We start from the raw sequence: 23,735 nt of genomic DNA, 5'->3' as shown, positions 1-23,735 counted from the left end.
CTGTGATGCTGGAAGATATGCCACCAGTATTCAGATACCAGCAGGGTCACCCATGGAGGACAGGTTTCAGCTGAGCTTCCAGGCTAAGACAGACTAGGAAGAAGAACCCAGCAGTCTACTTCTGAAAAGCATTAGCCAGTGAAAACCATATGAATAGCAGTGGAAAGACTGAAGGCAGGACAAATACAGACTGATTGGCTTACTCTTGCCTCTCCTGAGTGGAAATGCAGGAATGGAGAATAAATTTCAGTGTTACTGGACCGTGATAAAACAGAGGCTCTGTCAAGCCTCCTTTTCATCTCCCTCCACTAGGCTGCAGACCTTTGCCAAGGAATCAACAGAGAAACTGATTCCAAGCAGCTACCACAACTTCCCTTTGGGTCATTGTCAAGGAGGGTAATTGGCTAGAAGGTGAGCCAGAGGAGAATAAAGGCATTGACACATCATTGGGGGCATGTCACTCCCATGCTCGTTGTGGAATCCAATGGTCCCCACATTGTAATACTGAGAGAATTAGTCAAGTGTATTAGAAAAAGGCCCGAGAGCACCCAACAACAACATTATACTTTACTGCAGAAATTCTCTGTAGTGAACAAGTGTTTGAACATCATCTTCAGAACAAAAGCCTACAATACCCATTCTGCAAGATGGTAAATGAAGAGCCATATTGTCACTAAGATGATAAGGATTTGTGCCTCTCAGTTTCTCTGCTTTAGTCAAATATTTATTTTGGCTAAAATATTTTCACAAATACTTTTTTTGTAAAAACTTTTTCTGATTGTGAACGTAATATTTATTCATTATAGACAACTTGGAAAGTACAGCAAAGGAAAAATGAGAAGGAGGAAAAACTAGCCATAACGCCACCACCCAGAAGCAACTTCTGTTAACATATTGGCATTTTTCCCTCTAGTGTTCTTTACATAAACCAAAACCAAACCTGTTGCCATAGAGTCGATTCAGACTCAGAGCAACCCTATAGGAGAGAGCGGAGCTGCCCCATAGTTTCCAAGGAGCCTGGTGGATTTGAACTGCCAACCTCTTGCTTAGCAACCACAGCACTTAACCACTACACCACCAGGGTTTCCATTCTTTATGTAGTTAAGATCAAATGATAGTTACAATGTTATATCCTACTTTTCTCATCTAATATTAGAACCTAAGAATTTTTCATGTTAGTAAACTTTTTTAGTAAACATGTTAGTTTATTAACATTTTAATTAGCTGCCTAATATTTTATCATGTATTATATTTATCATACATTGAATACTTATATTTATCATATATCATAATATTTCATCATTTCCCTACAGCCATATATTCATGTTGTTTTTGATAATTTCAATATTATAAAATAGCACTGGAATAATTGTATATAAAACCTCCTGGGCATTTTGTATTATTTCCTTAAGGTAGAGTCTCAGAAGTAAAATTACTAGATCAAAGATTCTCAATAAATTGCTTCCCCAAAGAGCACATTATGGTGTGCACTCCCATTGCCGTGTGTGAACATGCCCACACCCTGTAGCACTGAGCACTGTGCAGGCGGGCCACGAAGTTCTGAGTGCGCCCTTGGGTGGGGCACTTGGTGGGGGGCAGGGAGCTCCCAGGAGCTGCGCCTTACTCTTCCTTTCTGAGCATAATTAAAATTTATTTCAAAATTTCTGACTTCAAAAATATCCCAGGGGGCCTATGGAAGATGCTGACAGTGCAGCCTCATTTTAGTGCAATCATCTTGTGTGGTCCCAAGCCAAGTCGTTCGAGGCCCTGTTCCTCCTAGGGATGGCCCTGAGTGTCTGCTAGGAAAAAGGGACTCTCAGCAGTTCTTGCTGCACAGTTGCAATGATTTATGACCCTTCAAATGAAACCAGACCTGCCGCTTCAAATGTGAGCAGCCCTGGTCATGACTGAGTGGGCAGGAATCAGAAGACTAACCAAACATGCGTAGGCTGATCATAAGTAAGGCCACTGGTCTGTGAGGTGGCTCGGCACCAAAGTCCAGTAGAAAAGCTCCACGTTGCATAGTGACGATCTGAGAGTGTAAACACTCACTGGGAAGGAGGGCCTCCAGAGCTGCTCTGAACTGGAATGATACTGAGGGGCTGTGCCCATCATCCCCGGACCAAGAGACTCAGAGTGCCAGCGCATCTGCCCTGATGACTTCCAGAGCACCGTCTTCTTTTCAAGTCACTAACACATTTCTCAAACTTAACTGGTCATAGAACAGTTGTTATATTTATAGCACAGCAAGAGCTCGTAAGTTATAAATGCATGCCAAAGCGGGTGAATTCTCTTGTGAATTTTCTTCTTAAAAGCAGATTATTACATAATAATAACCGTTAATGGTTATGCATTCTTCCTACATAACATTTTAAAAGGAAAAAAAATACTGGCATCACTTCTTTTGTTAGTTTTTCAAAACCACCATTAGCATCTCATCTAGCTAAACACAGTTTGCAAAGCTCTGGCCTAAGGTAATCGGGTCCTGTCTTTTTCTTTGTGACCTGAAAGAACATATATCTGTACTGATTTTATAAGAAAAAAAAAAGTTGCCACTTGATTGTTCTCATTTATATTTCTTTGCTTGAGAATACAGTTGAATATTGACTAGTCATTTTTACTTCCTCACCTGGAAAATGTTTGCTCCTGTTCTTTACTAGAGCTGCTTCTTAGGAGACCCACGCCTGGGGGGCTGCCAATGCGGCAGACACCCTGGCTTCCCCTCTCTATCCATAGCAGACTCAACCACTCCTCCACCACACTTCTGTCGCAAGACAGAAGAGCTACTTCTCTAACCACATGCTGTCTTCATGTTTATGATGCCACTTCAGAGTTCCTGGCAGTGGAGCTGAACTTATAGAACTAAAAACAGTCTTATGCATCTCTGAGTTCAGAGTCTACAGCAGGTAATTACATGATGTACACTAAAACCCAGTGCCATCGAGTCGATTCCGACTCATAGTACTCATCGTTTATTTTTAACACCTTGTACTCATGAGAAAGTCCCTGTGTTGCTCAAATGGTTAAGCACTTGACTACTAACCAAAAGGTTGGCCATTCAAACCCACCTAGAGGCACCTCAGAAGAAAGGCCTGGTGATCCGCTTCTAAAAGATCATAGCCTTGAAAACCCTATGGAGCAATTCTACTCTGCACACATGGGGTTGCTATGAGTCAAAATCGGCTTGCGGCAACTGGATTTTGGCTTGGTTATATTCATGATAATTTTGGAAGCAGTGACTTTATGTTAATTATCTCAAGTTTTAGTATCAATATATAGTCATCCTTGATTGTCATATATTGAATATAACTTTAACTGATTTTTTAAAATATCTGTGTTTCTTCTCAATTATCCAAAGATATTTTGCAAAGTTGTACTTGATGTTCCCAAGACCAATGGCAAAGCATCATGTTTGAGTTTTGCAAATAATTAATAAAGGTTACAACCTAACTTGCCACAAAAGACCGTCATTACTAAAGGTACCACAGGGTTGATTACACCTTTCCCTCTTTTTCCTGAGGCAGTAGGAGCTTCTCAACAGCTGCTTTCAGGTGCCATTTTCTATCCACAGCCTCAGGAAAATGCCTTAAACCAGTTGCCATTGAGTTGATTTTCAGACGTAGAGGTGCCTTTCTTCTGAGGCACCTCTGAGTGGACTCAAATTACCAAGCTTTTGGTTAGCAGCTAAGCGCTTAACTGTTTGTACCACCCAGGAACTCTTATCAACACTCTAGCAGAACGGAAATTAAAAACAGTCTTTCCATCTGTCCTTCTCAGTTGATTCCAGAGACCCCAGTGGGCCTCCTCACCATCAATCTCAATACTGGGATGGGGTCCCACTATTCCTGTTTAGAGACATAAGACTGACAATTTCATGTCCAGGCCACACTCTTGCTTACCTCTTTCTTCGCTGTCACTCACTCCTTTCTACTATTTATGTAGATTTATTTCTTCCTCAACAGACTGTAAATTTCTTGAAGGCTGGGACTGTATCTTGTTTATCTTTGTGATTTGCTAATGGTAAATTCACAATATTTGTTAAATAATTTATACTTATTTTTTCTGATTAATATTCTGATGTTAAAGGTAACAGCCTCTCAATTTAACTGCACCATTTTACAATTTTAAATGACCATGTAAGGCCTAAAAATAAATACATTTGCTTCTTGCATCAAGAACTAAGTGTTTCAAGCTGAAGCCAACATGGTGCCCTAGACAGGTGCACCGCACCATCCCTCTGGAGCAAAGACCTGAAAAACTGAGTAAAACAGACGCCAACATCAATCTTGGAACCCTAAGCATCAAATAAAGGGATAAGGAACTAGATCAAACATTGAATGGAAGAAGAAACTCATGGAAAACAGAGAATGAGGAGAGGCACAGAGTGGAGGTCCCCCGCCTGCTAACACAGCAGTGTGGCCACTTTGAAACAGCCAGCAGTGACCCCAGACAGGGAATACAGAAAGGCAACTTCACAAGCTTCCAACAAGAGACAGAGCACCCAGTAGCCAGAGAAACATCCTTTCCCACCACTCACCCTTCTGGTGAGTAGAAGCAAGAACCCCCATCCCAGCAGCCTGCCACCAAAGTCCACAATACAAGCCCCTCCCTTGGCTCACCCAACCCCCTCCTGCTGTGGGCTTTTTTCCCTTTCCTTTTTTAAATTTTCTTTCCTTTCTTCCTTTTCTTCTTCCTCCCACGTAGCCCTGTAAGCTACCTTCACCCCCCTACCTGTCAGGCCCCACCAGGCCACCATGGCTACAGTGTCACTGACACTCAGGCCCACCCCTCCCCGCCTACCACTTGACCAGCTGCCGAATATTGGAAAGCAAGCCCATAACACTCCCCGTTCGACACCCCTGCTCATCTGACAAGGGGCTATAAACATTCCCACATTGCTGAACCAACATCAGGAGGCAAACAGCCCTCACCCAGTCCACCCTCAACAATCTCACCAAACCAGTGTACATAGATACAGGCTCACTCTGCCTGCTGCTGTCCTGCCCACCTGGACACAGTGGTGAGAGCTATCATGCCCATAGGTGAGCAAGCAGCAGAGCACACCTGGCCCACCCACCCTGACATATGAAAACAAAGGAAAAAACAGGATGAAAGAAATGAATATACAATCAATAAATAAAGAAAATAAATCTTTAATGTCTCAGAGACAGCAGACAATATCAAAACATATTAAAAAAAAAAAAAAATGCAAGACAAGATGGCTCCAGCGAGTGACCAAAATAAAGAATCAGATAACCTTCTGGTAGAAGAAAAGGCAGGCCTGATACGAAATTGAAAAGACTAATATTTAGGGCTCCCCAAGAGATTAGGAAAGAGATCAAAGAAAACAAAGACAAAATCACGGACAATAGATAAAAACATAGCCAAAACAAAGAAAAAGCAATAGAAGGATTCAGGAAAATAATACAAGAATAAAACATCAAAATAAATGAATAAGAAATCAGACAAAAACAGCAACTAGAAATCCAAATGATAAAGAACAAAATGTCAGAAATAAACAACTCAACAGAAGGTTTTAGGAGCAAATTTGAAAAAATGGCAGACAGAATCAGTGAGATTGAAGAAAAATCCATGGATATCAACTTTGTTTGAAGAAAAATCAGAGAAAAGAATGAAGAAAACCTAAGAATTATGTGGGAAACAATCAAGAGCAAAAATTTGTGCATGATTGGAGTTCCAGAACAAGGGGAGAAAATGGAAAACACAGAGAAGATTGTTGAAGATTTGTTAGCAGAAAATGTCCCAAATATCATGAAAGACAAAAACCTGACCATCCAAGAAGCTCAACAAATCTCATATAGGATAGACCCCAAAAGAAAGTCACAAAGACATATCATAAGCACACTTGCCAAAACCAAAGACAATGAAAGAATCCTGAGAGCAGCTCATGAAAAACTAAAACTCTCTCACAAAGGGGGAACAATAAGAATAAACTCTGATTACGTGGCAGAAACTATGCAGGCAAGAAGGCAGTGGGGACCGTGGAAGAAAAAAAACAGTCAACCAAGAAAAATAATATATCCTGCAAAACTCTCTCTCAAATACAATGGTGAAATTAGGATATTTCCAGATAAACAGAAATTAAGGGAATTCATAAAAACCAAACCAAACTTACAAGAAATATTAAAGGGAACTGTAGGTTTTTTTTTTTTTTTTTTTTTTTTTGTAGGTTAGAGAACTAACAACATCAGACAACAACCTGAGTCTAGGATACAGAGCAGCATCAGCCAGATACCAACCTAAGTAAAGAACTCTGAATAGTAAAACAAAGCTAAATGACTTAAAACAGGGAACCAGAGATGTCACTCAGTAAATGATGACACCAAAACAATAAAAGTTTGAATAAATGGTGTAGTTATAGAATTTTCAAATGTAGAGAAAGTCAATGTGATATCAAGTAACAAAACACTGGTTCAAACTTAGGAAGGTAAGGGTAAATTTCAAGGTACCATAAAGAAAGTTAACAAACCTACTCACCGAAATAAAAAAGGAAAACATAAAGACTCAGTAAACACAAAATCTATGATAACAAAACAAAAGAAAATCCACAAACAAAAGGAACTCAGCACAGGAAAGGAAGAGGAACAAAGAAAACATCAGCACCACAAAAAAAGGAACAACGATATGACAGCAATAAACTCATACGTGTCAATAATCACACTGAATGTAACTGGCTTAAATGCACTCGTAAAGAGACAGAGAGTGGCAGAATGGATAAAAGAAAAAAAAAAATGACCCACCAACAACAAACCCAAAACAACCTACAAAAAACATACCTTAGACACAAAGACATGCACATATTAAAAACCAAAGGATGGAAAAAAATATATCAAGCAAACAGTAACCAAAAAAGGGAAGAAGTGCCAATACTAATAATCTCAGATAAAACAGACTTTAAGGCAAAATCCACCATAAAAGACAGAAAAGGGCATTATATAATAATTAAAGGGACAATCCACTAAGAAGACATAAGCTTAAAAAATGTGTACACACCCAATGACAGGGCTCCAAAATACATAAAATAAACTCTAACAGCACTGAAAAGAGAACTAGACATTTCAACGGTAATAGTAGGAGATTTTAACACACCACTCTTGGTAAAGGACAGAACATCTAGAAAGAAACTCAACAAAAGTACAGAAGATCAAAAGACCACAATCAACCAACTTGGCCTCATAGACATATATAGAACTCTCCATCCAACAGCAGCGAAGTATACATTCTTTTCCAGTGCACGTGGAACATTCTCCAGAATAGACCACATTTTAGGCCACAAATCAACCCTCAATAAAATCCAAAGGATCGAAATAATACAAAGCACTGTCTCTGATCCTGCCATAAAAGTAGAAATCAAAAAAGAAGCCAAAATAAATAAAGAACCCAAACCCACTGCTGTCGAGTCGACTTTGACTCATAGCTTCCCTATAGGACAGAGTAGAACTGCCCCATAGAGTTTCAACGGAGCACCTGGTGGATTCGAACTGCCGACCTTTTGGTTAGCAGCCATAGCTCTTAACCTCTATGCCACCAGGTTTTCCATTACAGGAAAAGCATGGAAAAAAATCAAATACATGGAAACTGAATAACGCCTTGCTTAAAAACAACTGGGTAATAGAAGAAATCAGAGGGAATAAAAAAATTCCTAGAGTCAAATGAGAATGAAAACACTTTGTACCAAAACCTTTGGTACACAGCAAAAGCAGTGCTCAGAAGTCAATTTATAGGAATAAACACACACATTAAAAAAAAAAAAAAGAACAGGTCAAAAACAAAATGTTAGCCCTCAACTCAATAAATAGAAAGATAACAGAAAAAAAAAGCCACAGGAACCAGAAGAAAGAAAAAAATAAAGATTAGAGCACAAATAAATGAAATAGAGGACAGAAAAAACAAGAGAATCAATAAGACCAAAAGTTGGTTCTTTGAAAAGATTGACAGAGTTGACAAACCACTGGCTGAAATGACAAAAGAAAAACAGGAGAGAAAGCAAGTAACCCAAATAAGAAATGAGATGCGGACATTACAATAGACCCAACTGAAGTAAAAATGGATCATAAGAGCCCACTATAAAAAATTATCCTCTAACAAATTTGAGAACCCAGAGGAAATGGACAAATCTCTAGAAACAAACTACCTACCTACATTAACACATCTGAACAGACCCATAACAAGAGAAGAGATTGAAGAGGTAATAATTAAAAAACAAAAAAAAAAGCCCTGGCCTGGACAGCTTCACTGAAGAATTCTACCAAACATTCAGAAAAGAGCTCACACCAGTACTACTCAAATTATTTTATAGCATTGAAAAGGAAGGAATGCTGCTGAATTCATTCTATGAAGCCAGCATAATCCTGATATCAAAGTCAGGCAAAGACTCCACAAAAAACAAAATTACAAACCAATATCTCTCATGAATATAGATGCAAAAATCCTTAACAAAAATCTAGTCAACAGAATTTAGCATCACATCAAAAAAAGAATGCACCACAACCAAGCAGGATTCATACCAGGTATGCAAGGATGGCTCAACACTGGAAAATCAATCAATGGAATCTACCGCATAAATAAAACAAATGAAAATAATCACATGATCATCTTAATCGATGCAGAAAAGGCATTTGTTGAAGTCCAACAATGATTCCTGATAAAAGCCCTCAATAAAATAGTAATAGAAGGAAAATTTCTCAACATAATAAAGGACATCTATACAAAATCAACAGCCAACATCATTCTCAATGGAGAGAGGCTGAAAGCATTCCCTTTGAGAACAGGAACAAGACAAGGATGGTTTTTATCACCACTCCTATGTAACATTGTGCTGGAAGTCCTAGCTAGAGCAATAAGGCAACAAAAAGGAATAAAGTGCATCCAAATTGGAAACAAAAAAGTAAAACTATCCCTATTGACAAATGATATGACATTCTACATAGAGAACCCCAAAGATTCCACAAGAAAACTACTGGAACTAATAGAAAGATCTAGCAGAGTACAAGATCAATATACGAAAGTCAGTTGGGTCCTTCTACACCAACAAAGAGAACTTGGAAAAGGAAATCAGGAAAATGATACCCTTTATAATAGCCCTTAAAAAGACAAAATACTTAGGAATAAATCTAACCAGGAACGTAAAAGACCTATACAAAGTAAACTACAAAACACTACTGCAAGAAACCAAAAGCAAGCTACATAAATGGAAAAACATACCACACTCATGGACAGGAAGAGCCAACATTATGAAAATGTCATTTCTACTCAAAGCCATCTACAGATATAATCCAGTCCCCATCCAAATACCAACAGCATTCTTTAATAAGACGGAAAAACTAATCACCAACATTATGTGGAAAGAAAAGAGGCCCTAGATAAGCATTATTGAAGAAAAAGAACAAAACAGGAGACGTCACACTATCTGATCTCAGAACCTACTATACAGCCACAGTAGGCAAAACAGCCTGGTACTGGTACAACCACGGACACGTAGACCAGTGGAACTGAATGGAGAACCCAGATATAAATCCATCCTTCTACGGTCAGCTGATCTTTGACCAAAAACCAAAGTCCATTAAATGGGGAAAAGATTGTCTTTTTAACAACCGGTCCTGGCAAAACTGGATGTCTATCTGTAAAAAAATGAAACAGGATCCATACTTCACACCATAAACAAAAACTAACTCGAAATGTATCAAACACCTAATTATAAAACCTAAAACAAAAAAGATCATGGAAGAAAAAATAGGGACAACTCTAGAGGCCTTAATAAAAAAATAAAAATCATGGAAGAAAAAATAGGGACAACTCTAGAGGCCTTAATACATAGCACAAATAGAATACAAACCATAACTAACAATGCATAAACACCAGAAGATAAACTAAATAACTGGGAGCTCCTAAAAATTAAACACTTAGGTTCATCAAAAGACTTCACAAAGGAGTCAAAAGAGAACCTACAGACTAGGGAAAAAGTTTTGTCTACGATGTATCTGACAAGGGTCTAATCTCTAAAATCTGTAAGATACTTCAACACTTCAACAACAAAAAGACAAATAATCCAATTTAAAAAATGGGCAAAGGACATGAACAGACACTTCACCAAAGAAGACATTCAGGCAGCTAACAGACACATGAGGAAATGCCTAAGATCATTAGCCATTAGAGAAATGTCAATCAAAACTACGATGAGATACCATCTCACCCTGACATTACTGGCCCTAATCAAAAAATAGAAAATAACAAACATGGGAGAGGTTTCAAGGAGATTGGAACTCTTATGCCCTGCTGGTGGGGATGTAAAATGGTACAACCACTATGGAAAATGCAATATGGTGTCTCCTTAAGAAGCTAGAAATAGAAACACCATATGATCCAGCCACTCTTAGGAATATATCCTAGAGAAATAAAAGCTGTCACATGACTAGACATATGCACACCCAAGTTCATTGCAGTATTAGTCACAATAGCAAAAAGATGGAAACAACGTAAGTGCCCATCAACAAGAGAATGGATAAACAAATCATGGTACATACACACAATGGAATACTATGCAACGGTAAGAGCAATGATGAATTCTCAAAATATCTCAAACATGGGTGGATCTGGAGGGCATTATGCTGAATGAAATAACTCAATCACAACATGACAAATATTGTATGAGACCACTATTATAAAAACTCGCGAAAAGGTTTACATAGAAAAAAAATCTTTGGTGGTTACTAGACAGGGGAGGGCTGGGAAGGGGAAATCACTAACTAGATAGTGGACAAGTATTACCTCTGGTGAAGGGAAAGACAACACTCAATATAGGTGAAGTCAGCACAACGTAACCAAGGCAGAGTCACAGAAGCTTCCTAGACACATCCAAACACCTTGAGTAACCAAGTTACTGGGGCTGAGGGCTAGGGACCATGGTCTTAGGGGACATCTAGGCCAAATGGCATAACATAGTTCATAAAGAAACTATTCTACATCCTGCTTTGGTGAGGAGCGTCTGAGGTCTTAAAAACTTGCAAGTGGCCATCTAAGATACACCTATGGGTCCCATTCCGTCTGGAGCAAAGGAAACTGAAGAAAACCAAAGACACAAGGAAAATACTAGTTCAAAGGACTAATGGACCACATGAACCACAGCCTCCACCACAGTGGGCCCAGAAGAACTAGATGGTGCCTGTCTACCGCCACTCACCACCCTGACAGGGATCCCAATAAAGGGTCCCAGAGAAAGCTGGAGAAAAACGTACGACAAGATTCAAATTCACAAAAAAAGACCAGACTTACCGGTCTGACAGAGACTGCAGGAACTCCCGAGACTATGGCCCCCTGTCACCCTGCTAACTCAGAACTGAAGCTACTCCAAAGTCTACCTTTCAGCCATAGATTAGATAGGCCTATAAAACAAACAATGACACCTGTGAGGAACATGCTTCTTAGTTCTATCAAGTATATGAGACCAAATGAGCAACGCCTGTACGAAGCAAAGACAAGGAGGCAGGAAGTGACAGGAAAACTGGACGAATGGATACGGGGAGCCCAGGGTGGGAAGGGGGAGAGTGCCGACACAGTGCGCAGATTGCAACCAATGTCACAAAATTTGCACTGTAAACTTTCACCTAAAGCATAATAAAATTAAGGAAGAAAGAAATATTCCCTATTACTTGGGAAAGGTACAGTGCTGGGAAGCAGATTTGGAAAAAAAAGGCTAAGTGTTTCTATCAGTTTTTTTTGGGGGGGGGCGGGGGGCATGAGTGGCAAAATTCCTTTCACGGGCAAGCTGATAGGCTCCTCTTTGTACCAGTCGTTAATAAGGGGCCCTTCGCTAGCAGTGAGCACTTGGAAAGTATACATTCTTCCTTACTTCTTGTACTTTACCTGTTAAACCCAATCTATGTGTATTGGATCCACTTCTTGCCATATTTCAGAACTAACACAGTGCTACGAATTAATGGGAAAGGGCAAATTTGGTGTGTTTAGTTATATGCCGGATTTTCTTGACAAAAATGATGCTATTTAATGTCCAGTGAATGCACACCTAAAAGGCACTATGATAAATTTAATCTCATTAATATATTCCACATATCACAATATGGGTAGTCCTTGGTTTGATTATCTTTTTACAAAGGGTGTAGCGTGCTCCAGTGTACTTTTGGTTTCCATTCTAACACAGGAAAGCACTCTTATGCAGAGGATCCACATATACTCCCCCACCCTGAATACCTCCACCTTTCTGCCTCCCACATACATACACTCTACCATGAGACCATCTGGGCGGGCTGAGCCAGGACAGCCAGGTCTCCCTGGCTCCCTGCCTCTCTGCTCCTCCCCTTCCTCTCTTACCTCCCTCCTCCCCTTCAGTCTCCTCCAGCTGTAGCATGGTTTAACTTTGCTCAAGTGTTCGGACACTGGATTAAGAACATGAGATTCTGTATATCTCAGTGTTTGAAGCCAATGGTATGTAGTTTTGTCACATAAATTATCATAGAACCAGATAAGTTCAGAAAAAAAAAAATCAGGCCACTTAACAATAGTCATTTTCCTGAAAATCAAAATATGTACACCCCACATGAGTAGACTGCCCTTTTACAGACTTCTACTGGTCTTTGTTGGTTGGTAACTCTTATTTCCATTACATTAATATAAGAAGGGCCCAGGAAAATGTTCAAGACTGGTAATATTTGTAGTCTAATGGAGGTTTTTATTTAACCTAAACTATATAAAGCTACAGGAGAAATGGAAACCCTGGTTGCGTAGTGGTTAAGTGCTATGGCTGCTAACCAAAACGTTGGCAGTTCAAATCCACCAGGTGCTCCTTGGAAGCTCTATGGGGCAGTTCTACTCTGTCCTATAGGGGTTGCTATGAGTCGGAATCGACTCAATGGAAACGGGTTTTTTTTGTTGTTGTTTTTTTTTTTAACGGGAGAAGTAAGAACCGAAATTTTACCAAAGGCTATGTAGAAAGTTTTAATCTGACACATTTCTCTCGACAGAGCCTAAAATGAATAGACCATGCGTGAACATTAAGATGTAATTACATCTAAAAGTAGTTAGAGATGCTTTTCTTTAACTGGCATTAAAACACAGAGTCCAGACTTGGGAAGGACTTTAGAAACCAGAAAGTCTAACCTCCTTCACACTGCAGGAATTCCTCTTCGACAATGAAGACAGACCATCATTGAGCCTTTGAATACTTTGAGATAAAGCACTCTTTGTTTTGGGGGATGACCCTTTTTATTACTGTATAGCTCTAACTATTAGAAGGTTCTTTGACGGTAAGCCAGAATCTCCCTTGCTGCAGTCTCCATCAGTCAGAGGGGTGCTTGGAATACTGGGAAGGATATAGGCTTTTAAGCCAGGCAGACCTTGGGTTTGAACCCAGGGTCTACTACTTACTAAATACATAGCGTTGTCCCTGAGCCTCAGTTTTATGATCTATAAACTGCTGTTAGTGATATCTCCATTCCTTGCTACTGTGAGGGTTGGAGATACTGTGTGCTAAGTGCCTGGGTCACGGTAGATGCTCATTAGATGGTAACTGTTAGTAGTAGCAGTGTTCCTAGCATTGGTCCGCTGACACAGCTAACCTTTCCCTCGAGACACTTCCCTTTGCTAGGCTAAAATGCACAGTTCCTTCAACTATTCCTCATATGCCATGGTTTCCAGACCCCTTATGCACCTTGGTAGTTTTCCACTGGTTTATTAAGGAAAGTATTCCTCCATGTATATCTTGTACATGAGCTCCTTCAGATATGAACATTAAAAAGAAAGTAAAATTAATAAATACTTGTTGAGTGGACCAACTCCAGAACATTATGGGTAGCCCCTCAGGACGACATATTCACAGGTGCCCTCCATCTGCTCTGCCATCCAGACGCCTCAGTGAGGAACAACTGTCAAACCTGCACGTCCTGCTCCAGCTTAATCTTGATTGTGTTGTACTCTTCACAATCCCAGATCCTCTGCTTGCTTAGCTGCTTCTCATATTCCTCTACTTTCTTAATGCGGTTTACAAGATACTCCAGCTGAAGGCAGGGAAGACAAAGGGAAAGTCAGATACAGTCCTTGCCTCAATCCTCCAAGGGCTTGTCAAGCGTGACACAGTGGAGGGTTTGAAAGTTTCATGACTCCAGAGGGAGTCTGACAGCTCTCAGAAGCCCCTCTGCCCAAGACTTTGAACTCTCAAGCCATTGCTTATCTCACTTATGAGGGTCCTTACTCTAGAAACTCCAAGAGGAATGCTGCATTAAGAAATTACATGCAGGCTCTGCAGTCAGGTGTTTGTGTTTCTAAAAAATCCATTAGATCTTGATCAAGTCACTTCTTTGTTCTTTACATCTCTGAAATGAAATGACAACCTCATACCCTTTTAAAAGTGTGTCTTAAAACACTTTCTTGGGCCTTGGATAACCATGGCTAGGGTAGATAACCAAAAAACAAAGGAGAGAGTGACAGGACCATGGAAGCCACAGTAAGCCGCAAAGGTGGTTCTCACCATCACCAAGGAGACAACCTTCGCCTGTAAGGCCCCAGTGGTTAAACTAGGAAGTACAGTAATGAATGTATGCCATGGCAATCCTGCCCAAGAGCCAAAAAAAAAAAAAAAAAATCCCAGTGTCGTCGAGTCGATTCCGACTCATAGCGACCCTATAGGACGGAGTAGAACTGCCTCATAGAGTTTCCAAGAAGCTCCTGGTGGATTCGAACTGCCAAGCCTTTGGTTAGCAGCCGTAGCACTTAACCGCTACGCCACCAGGGTTTCCAAGAGCAAATTTCAGCCACAGTAGAAATCACCCCAGATTCTACTTGACACCTCCCTACCCCCACCTACCACTCCACTTTACCTCTTTGGTATTGTGAGCCTGCAGTGCCCGCTCCCATTTCTTCTTATTACCGCTCAGTAGCTCCTGTCGTTCTACCTCATATGCTTTCTGCAACCAAGGAGGAATAAGGATCTAATGTCAGTTTGGATTAGGCAAGTCTCACCAGTATCAAAGGACTCTTAGATAATAGCGTAAGTGCCATGTCACCAACTACATGAGGTCAAATTCAAATGCAGGTTTGCAAAGTTTCAAGTGATCAAATGGCTATGGAATTTAGGTTTTATGAAGTCTACAATTCACGTACATTTAGAGAGGAAATGTGCTAGCAGCCCTGTGGCTTAGTCAATATCAGATACAGGGAGGGAGCTGGAGGAAGGCCACTGACACTTGTTGGCAGTCACAGGGAAAATCCCGATATGTACATTCAACCATGATTAGGAGCAGTGGAGTGCCATGGTTGGGGTTCCCATGAAGTCAAAATGGCATGCCACTCACAATGGGAGGCTATAGGAATCCAGAGAAAGATGCCCCCACCCTCTGGCTATCCTCTCTCTTGGAAAGATCGAAGCCTCATCTCAATCTTTAACATTTCATTCATATTCAAAGTACTGATTCCTGAACCCTGTTTGACACATCCTTTTCCCACCCCCTCCCATGCCTGACTGCCATAAATAAATAAATGGCTCACATATGCCATATGGTTATAGAGTACTAATCTCCCTCCTCTCCTCCCCATCCCCTTTACCCTGTCTAACTTTCTTTCAAAGCACTTATTACCACCTGTCAAGCTATATATTTAGTGATTTATTGTCTAGCTGCCTCCTACTAGCCTATAGAATATAGGCCCCAGGGATCAGGGACTTTGTTTTTTTCATGGCTTTATCCTGAGCCCCTGGAACAGCATCTGGGATATAGTAGTCACCAGGTGAATATCTGGTGAATGGGTGAGTAAATGAATGAAACCCTAGAACAGAGACAAAAATCAGAGGACTAAAACATCTGGGACCCTTGTTGGATTCTTAGGACAGAACCAACCCTCCTCCCAAGCACAGAAAATAGTCTTCTTGCACTCCATTACCTCAATGTGAGAGAGCTCCTGACGAAAGGTTTTCATTACATTCTTCACTTGCTCTTCCATCCTCTCCAGGAGCAGGCAGATGTCATCTGCCTGTTTCTTCAAATCCTTCACATACTGGTCATCCTTTGTTTTTAACTCCTAGAAAAGAACATGTAAAAGGTTGGTCACTAACCAAGACAGAGCAGGAAATGCCAAGGACATTCCACCTGTGCCTTCCTCATCAGAAACTGGGAACACTAGGAATGAAAGCCATACAACGTGAAAGTGGTTTCAGGGTAGCCTGAGAAGGCCTGGAAGAGAAGTGGATGGAGGGAATGGGGAGTCTGCGCAAAACTCTAGACAAGCTGCACGGGGCGGTGGGGAGGCGGGCAAACTCCTCAATTACTATTTGCTAGAAATTGCCCTGCAATCTTTCAGAAAGCCTAAGATGTCCCAGCTGGGCAAAAAATGTGCAGGTGCCAACACAAGTTGGTCTAAGTTGCAGACTAAGTTCCATTCTTAGAGAAAAATGTAAACATCTGAAACAGCATTTGCTATGAAAGTATCTCTATTAAAAATGATTGCCACTGAGTTGGTTCCAACTCAGAGCTACCCTATAGGACAGGGTAGAACTGCCCTGTAGGGTTTCCGAGGAGCAGCTGGTGGATTTGAACTGCCAACCTTTTGGTTAGCTCTTAACTACTGTGCCACCAGGGCTCTATTAAGTAGCCAATAATTCTAAAATTTCTCAAAGCTTTTTCTTCCAATTAAAAGTTTATCACTTGAGGTATGCAGCATTCTGAGTTGTGAAGCAAGGCCTCCACATTTTTCCATTCAGAAAATGCAAACCAATAACCCAGTTAAATCCCCAGCCAGATCCCACATGACTGGGATTCAGCGGTCAGGGCCTCTTGCCTGCTGTAACTCGCTAATAAGCTTGTTCTTGTCTTCTATCAGCCCAGCACAATGCAGTTGCTGGGTGTTGAGCATGTCCCACAGGTCCTGCGCGATTTTCTTCTGTTTGCCCTCTTCCCACTTTGCAGTGATTTCATCAAACTTGTCCTGGCTGGTCTTAACTTCGTTCTCCAGCTTCTCAAGTCTGCAAATACAAACATGTTAGCCATGCCAGCACAGGTGGAGATGCCAGGACTCTGGATGTCACCTTCCAATAAAGCAGGCAGGTTGTCTAGTGTCTATAATACATCACCCAGGCACCCATGCACTGCCTTCAGACATACCCACCCAAAACCAGACCAGACACTGAGAAATCTTTTAGTTTAATGCTTGACTATAAGTAACTGAGACCAAATAGACAAAGTAACACATAGCAAAAACAGATCAACATTAAGGAGAGTAGATGGACGGCTGGATGAATGGATGGACAGATAGACAGACAGGTAGATCAAGTCAATTGTAATTAAACACCTGGTCACTGGAGTCATATAGCTTGTGTTGAAGTCCTGACTTTGCTACTTACTGACTCTCAACCTTAGGCAAGTTGCATAGCCTCTGCAAGCCTCATTTTCTCATCTGTAAAATGGATAGGAGGTCAGAAGTATCTACCTTCATATGGTTGTTGTCAAGACTGAATGAGATAATGCACAGCACAGGTGTCCGGCACAATAATAACCTAGCAAACGTTACTTGCATTATTAGCTCACATGAAGCAACGTGACTTCAAGTGTCTAGCCGTTATTCTCCCAAATTATTAGTAAATGACCAGCGGAATGTACAAATAGGGAAAATCCACCATTTGTAATGGAAAATAGGGATGGCTTTTCCAGAAATCCTTAAGAAACTCTGTGGTGGAGTATACTGAGGGTGAGACTGCGTTGAAGGAAGCATTATGGTTGAGACATGAGGCCTTGTCTGAGAACAGTGACTAGGACATGTGCCATAGATTCTCCCCTGATTTTAACAGACTATAATTCATGAGATTGTCTCCAAAGAAGACCACCAACAGAGGCCACGATTTAAACACCCTGTGCATCTCTTCTCTCCTTCTCTTCCCCATCCCTCATCCCACCTTCCAAGCTAGAGCACATAAACCTGTGGCCATTGAGTCGATTCTGACTCAAAGCAACCCTACAGGACAGAGTAATACTGCCCCATAGGGTTTCCAAGGCTGTAATCTTTATGGAAGCAGACTGCCATATCTTTCTCCCATGGAGCAGCTGTTGGGCTCGAACCACTGACATTTCCGTTAGCAGCTGAGCACTACCACTGTGCCACCAGGGCTTTTTCACTAGAGCACATAGTACATATTATAATTTAATTGATTTTTTTTTTATTTCAAGAAATGAGAAACAGTCATCAAGTCACTGTTCCAAAACATACATTAACTCTGCCACTTAAAACCTGAAATTTTCAGAAGAGAAATTAGATAACTGGGAGCTCCTAAAAATCAAATACTTGTGCTCATCCAAAGACTTCATCAAAAGAGTAAAAAGGTTACCTACAGACTGGGAAAATGTTTTTGGCTATGACAATTCCGATCAGCATCTGATTTCTAAAATCTACATAATACTGCAAAAACTCAACTACAAAAAGACAAATAACCCAATTAAAAAATGGGCAAAGGATATGAACAGGCACTTCACCAAAGAAGACATTCAGGCAGCTAACAGATACATGAGGAAATGTTTACGATCATTAGCCATTAGAGAAATGCAAATCAACTACAATGAGATATCATCTCACCCCAACAAAGCTGGCATTAATCCAAAAAACACAAAATAATAAATATTGGAGAAGATGTGGAGAGACTGAAACACATATGCTGCTGTTGGGAATGTAAAATGGTACAACTACTTTGGAACTCAATGTGGCACTTCCTTAAAAAACTAGAAATAGAACTATCATACGATCCAGCAATCCCACTCCGTGGAATATATCCCAGAGAAATAAGAGCCCTCGCATGAACAGATATATGCACACCCATGTTCACTGCAGCACTGTTTACAATAGTAAAAAGATGGAAGCAACCATGATGCCCATCAATGGATGAATGGATAAATAAATTATGGTATATTAACATAATGGAATTCTACACAACGATTAAGAACAATGATGAATCCATGAAACATCTCATAACATGGAGGAATCTGGAAGGCATTATGCTGAGTGAAATTAATAAGTCGCAAAAGGGCAAATATTGTATGAGACCACTATTGTAAGAACTCAAGAAAAAGTTAAAACACAGAAGAAAATATTCTTTGATGGTTATGAGGGTGGGGCAGGAGGGAGGGAGAGGGGTACTCACTAATTAGATAGTAGACAAGAACTACTATAGGTGAAGGGAAAGACAACACACGAAACAGGAGAGGTCAGCACAACTGGACTAAACCAAAAGCAAAGAAGTTTCCTGAATACAACAGAACACTTCATAGGCCACAGTAGCAGGGACAGGGGTCTGGAGTTCATGGTTTCAGGGGACATCTAGGTCAACCAGCATAAGAAAATGTATTAAGAAAACATTCTGCATCCCACTTTGGTGAGTGGCGTCTGGGGTCTTAAACACTAGCAAGTGGCCATCTAAGATGCATCAGCTGGTCTCAACTCACCTGGATCAAAGGAGAATGAAGAACATAAAAAACATAAGGTAAAGATGACCCCAAGAGACAGAAAAGCCCACATAAACCAGAGACTACATCAGACTGAGACCAGAAGAACTAGATGGTGCCTGGCTACAACCACTGACTGCCCTGAAAGGGAACACAACAGCGAATCCCTGATGAAGCAGGAGAACAGTCGGGTACAGAGCTCAAATTCCCATAAAAAGACCAGACTTAATGTTCTGAATGAGACTGGAGGGATCCTGAGGGTCATGGTCCCTGGACCCTCTGTTAGCCCAAGACTGGAACCATTCCCGAAGCCAACTCTTCAGCTAGGGATTGGACTGTTTTATAAGACAGAAAACGACACTGGTGAGGAGTGAGCTTCTTGGCTCAAGCAGACACATGAGACTATGTAGGCAGCTCCTCTCTGAAGGCGAGATGAGAAGGCAGAGAGGGACAGAAGCTGGTTGAATGGGCTTGGGGAATACAGTGTGGAGAGGAGGAATGTGCTGTCTTATTACGGGGAGAGCAGCTAGAAGAACATAGCAAGGTGTGTATAACTTTTTGTCTGAGAGACTGACTTGATTTGAAAACTTTCACTTAAAGCACAATAAATTCTAAAAAAAAAATAAAACTGAAATTGTCTTTATCGCTATAGAATGAACCCCACCTCCTCAGCATGACATTTGGGGCTTTCACAGCTGGCCCTGCTGGGGAGCAGTCAGTTCAGTTCCCAGTGCTGCCCAGGAGAGGCCGTGGGAAGCTTCAAAAGTAAAGTTACCAGTTATACATAGGAAAATATGGTAAAGGGAACTACTTACGCTGCAGAACTAGAAATATTGTTAAAATTGTACATGTCAGTATATGCTGAGGTTGAGAAGAGCTAAAATGGTCATGCAGGTTGCTCTTCTAATTGTACTATATTTGAGAAATTGAAGAACAATGCATTAAGAAAAATTTAAAAAAAGAAATTGAAGAACAAATCAAAAATTTAAATGAGGCCCTCTACTCCTGCTGATATCAGTCCACCTCTGTGTGCAAGCTAAAGGAGTTTAATTCTCCTAAGTTTACAGGAGCCCTGGTAGTGCAGTAGTTAAGCACTGTTAATCAAAAGGTTGGTGGTTCAAACCCACCCAGCAGCCCCTTGGCAGAAAGACCTGGCGATCTGCTTCTGTGAAGATTACAGCCTAGGAAACCCTGTGGGGTGGTTCTGATCTGTCACATAGGGTTGCTATGAGTCAGAATTGACTCGATGGAACCCAACAACAACAAGGAGTTTACACCTCCCTGTTGGGCAACCTGAGACCTGGGCAGACGGGTGTGTCACGCAGTCTGCTTGTCAAGGACTGGAACCGAGGGCTTGACTTGGGTTCCTATTATCCCTCTGACCCTATATCTTTCTAGGTATGACTTCTTTTAATATTTTAATATGCTACTACATTTGTACATGATACCAAGATGTTTGTGGGTTTGGTCATTCTGATCACTTTAAACCCAGGACAGCCCAGTCTACCTACTCAGCTTTGTCTCTTTCCTCCCACCACCACCCACCCCCATACACCCTTCATTATCATGCCCTTCCCAAACACATCATGTGATCTCATGCCTCTGTTCAAGCTGTGCCCTTTGCCTAAAATGCCCACTCCTCAAACTCCTATTCTTCCTTTATGGCCCAACTCAAACATCCCTTGCCTGGGAAGTTTTCTCTAATCTCTCCAGAAAGAATTAAAGGATTCCTCATATGTATTTCCACAGCTCTTTACGCAAACCGTCATTTTAAAACATATCACGGTAGGTGTTCCCATGTCTATCTCCTCAGCTGGACTGTAAAGTATAAGAGCAGAGGCCATGTTTCATTCCTCCTTATATCCATAGAGCTTGCACATATCAGGAATGTAATACTTGCAGAAAGGGGGGAGGGAGGGAGGAAGGGAGAGAGGGAGGTCTCATGAGGGGCAGGAAGACAATTCTACGAAATTAAGTTTGGCAGAGCCACTTCCAGTGGTTCTGGAGAATGTAGGGGCCCAAAACTTCACGAACGCCGGGCTGCAGAGCAGTAGGCTCCTTACCTCTGACGCTTTATCTCCTCTTCTTCCACTCTGCGTTGGATCTCTCTGATATCTGTAGCCACCTGGATATTTGTCACCAACTCGGTGCCACAGAGCAGCAGTTTAGCCAATTTCTGAAAACAAATAAGAATTTGTAAAGTCAGAATACTTTTTAACAGAATTTATAGAGTTAGAAACATTTTGCACTGTTGCATGTAGCTTTTCTATCCAACTGAGCAGGAATTAACAGCTACCTTAAGGCTTCCTCTCTTTCCCCCCAGGCATGGCTCACAGTAGGTACTCAAAACATTTTATTGAATACGTGAATAAACTTTTGATATCTGAGCTTTACAGTGCAAAGAACTTTGCTTTAATAGCCCTCCTTCTTTCTTTCTTTTTTTATTGTGCTTTAGGTGAAAGTTTACAGCTCAAGTTAATTTCTCATACAAAAATTTATGCACATATTGTTATGTGACATTAGTTGCAATCCCTATAATGTGACAGCATACCCCCCCTTCCCACCCCAGGTTTCCTGTGTCCATTCAACCAGTTCCTGTCACTTCCTGCCTTCTCATCCTGTCTCTAGACAGGAGCCACCGCACTTGGTCTCGTGTATCTGCTTGAACTAAGAAGCACACTCTTCTCAAGTATTATTTTATGTTTATAGTCCAATCTAATCTTTGTCTGAAGAGTAGGCTTTGGGAATAGTTTTAGTTCTGGGTTGACAGAGCATCCAGGGGCTGCGGTGTCGGGGGTTCCTCCAGTCTCAGTCAGGCCATTAAGTCTGGTCTTTTTATATGAATTTGAGTTTCCTCCATGCTTTTCTCCTGCTCCACCAAGGACTCTCTGTTGTGTTCCCTGTCAGGACAGTTATAGTGGTCGCTGGGCACCATTTAGCTCTTCTGGTCTCAGGCTGATGGAGTCTCTGGTTTACGTGGCCCTTTTGTCTCTTGGGCTAATAATTTTCCTTGTGTCTTTGGTGTTCTTCATTCTCCTTTGCTTCAAGTGGGTTGGGACCAATTGACACATCTTCGATGGCCACTCGCAAGCTTTTAAGACTCCAGACACCACTCATCAAAGTGGGATGCAGAACATTTTCTTAATAAACTTTGTTATGCCAATTGACCTAGATGCCCCCTGAAGCCATGGTCCCCAGCTACTCTGTCCCTCAAAGTGTTTGGTTGTGTTCAGGAAACTTAGCTTTTGCTTTAGTCCAGTTGTGCTAACTAAAGACTTTTAAGCCCTGGTGGCACAATGGTTAAGAGCTCGGCTACTAACCAAAATGTCGGCAGTTCAAATCCACCAGCCATTCCTTGGAAACCCTATGGGGCAGTTCTACTCTGTCCTACAGGGCTGCCATGAGTTGGAATTAACTTGACAGCAAAGGGTTTTGATTAAGACTTTCAAGAGCAGCATTTTTAGCGAACTTTTTCTATCAGAACAAGGCTCCACCTTACACAGTACACACAAAAAATAAATTCTAGGTATATTATAAACCTAAATGTAAATGATAGGAAAATAAAGCCTCCAGAACAAAACATAAAAGAGTATCTTCATAAACCTGGAGTAGACAAGGGACACAAAAAGAACCACCTTTTCTAAAAAGCTAAGAAAGTGCAGGGCCAAGGACAGGAGCCCCTCTGCCAAGGTCTCAGGGCAGTACTGGCCAGCAATACCATGGTATTGAGGAAGGTAGCAAGGTAGATTTTTTTTTGTACACATTTTTCCTCAGTGCCAAAGCTTTTCATGACTAAAGTCCTAAGTGAAGGGAAACATGAAAAGTTGCTAATGAAAACAACATTATCAGGCGGGGCCAAGATGGCGGAGTAGTTAGCAAAAACAACATTATCTCTTTGGTTTTACACTCAGTTAAAGGGAACTCAGGATGAAATGTGTATCAGTATTTTCAAGACTCTAATATCACTTTTCTCCTACATAGAAATACTCAGAGATTACTGACCCATTAGATGAAGAAACCTGAGTTCAAAGAGGTGACATGAATCACCTAGTCCACAGTAAGAGACAGAGCTAGAACAAGAACCCACAGCAGCCCACTACACTACACTACCTTATCCCTGACACGCTGCAGGAAAAGTTCTTCAGTTATTTCTATGTCTCAGTATGCTCTCTAATAATATTTCAGTGACTCAAGCACTTTTCTCTCAGTAAGTACACTTCAGTTTCTGCTAGAAATTATCTCCCTCTCCGCCGCCTTTATAAATTCCACCTATTTTTCTAGGACTCA

At 41.1% G+C, this 23,735-nt stretch overlaps 1 protein-coding gene across 1 annotated transcript in view; it reads right to left on the bottom strand.

The window, feature by feature from the left end:
- Window positions 1–23,735, bottom strand: part of DRC1 (dynein regulatory complex subunit 1) — a 67,082-nt gene that overhangs the window by 25,707 nt on the left and 17,640 nt on the right. Inside the window, exons 3-7 of the mRNA XM_049903919.1 lie at window positions 21,512–21,624; window positions 16,801–16,984; window positions 15,907–16,044; window positions 14,850–14,936; window positions 13,908–14,030 (exon numbers count right to left, since the gene is read on the bottom strand). Coding sequence (XP_049759876.1) covers window positions 13,908–14,030; window positions 14,850–14,936; window positions 15,907–16,044; window positions 16,801–16,984; window positions 21,512–21,624 — 645 coding nt within the window. The remainder of the gene's footprint in view (window positions 1–13,907; window positions 14,031–14,849; window positions 14,937–15,906; window positions 16,045–16,800; window positions 16,985–21,511; window positions 21,625–23,735) is intronic.

The sequence above is a fragment of the Elephas maximus genome, chromosome 12, assembly GCF_024166365.1.
Source record: "Elephas maximus indicus isolate mEleMax1 chromosome 12, mEleMax1 primary haplotype, whole genome shotgun sequence".
NCBI lineage: Eukaryota > Metazoa > Chordata > Mammalia > Proboscidea > Elephantidae > Elephas > Elephas maximus.
This window is presented reverse-complemented; position numbering and strand designations above follow the sequence as displayed.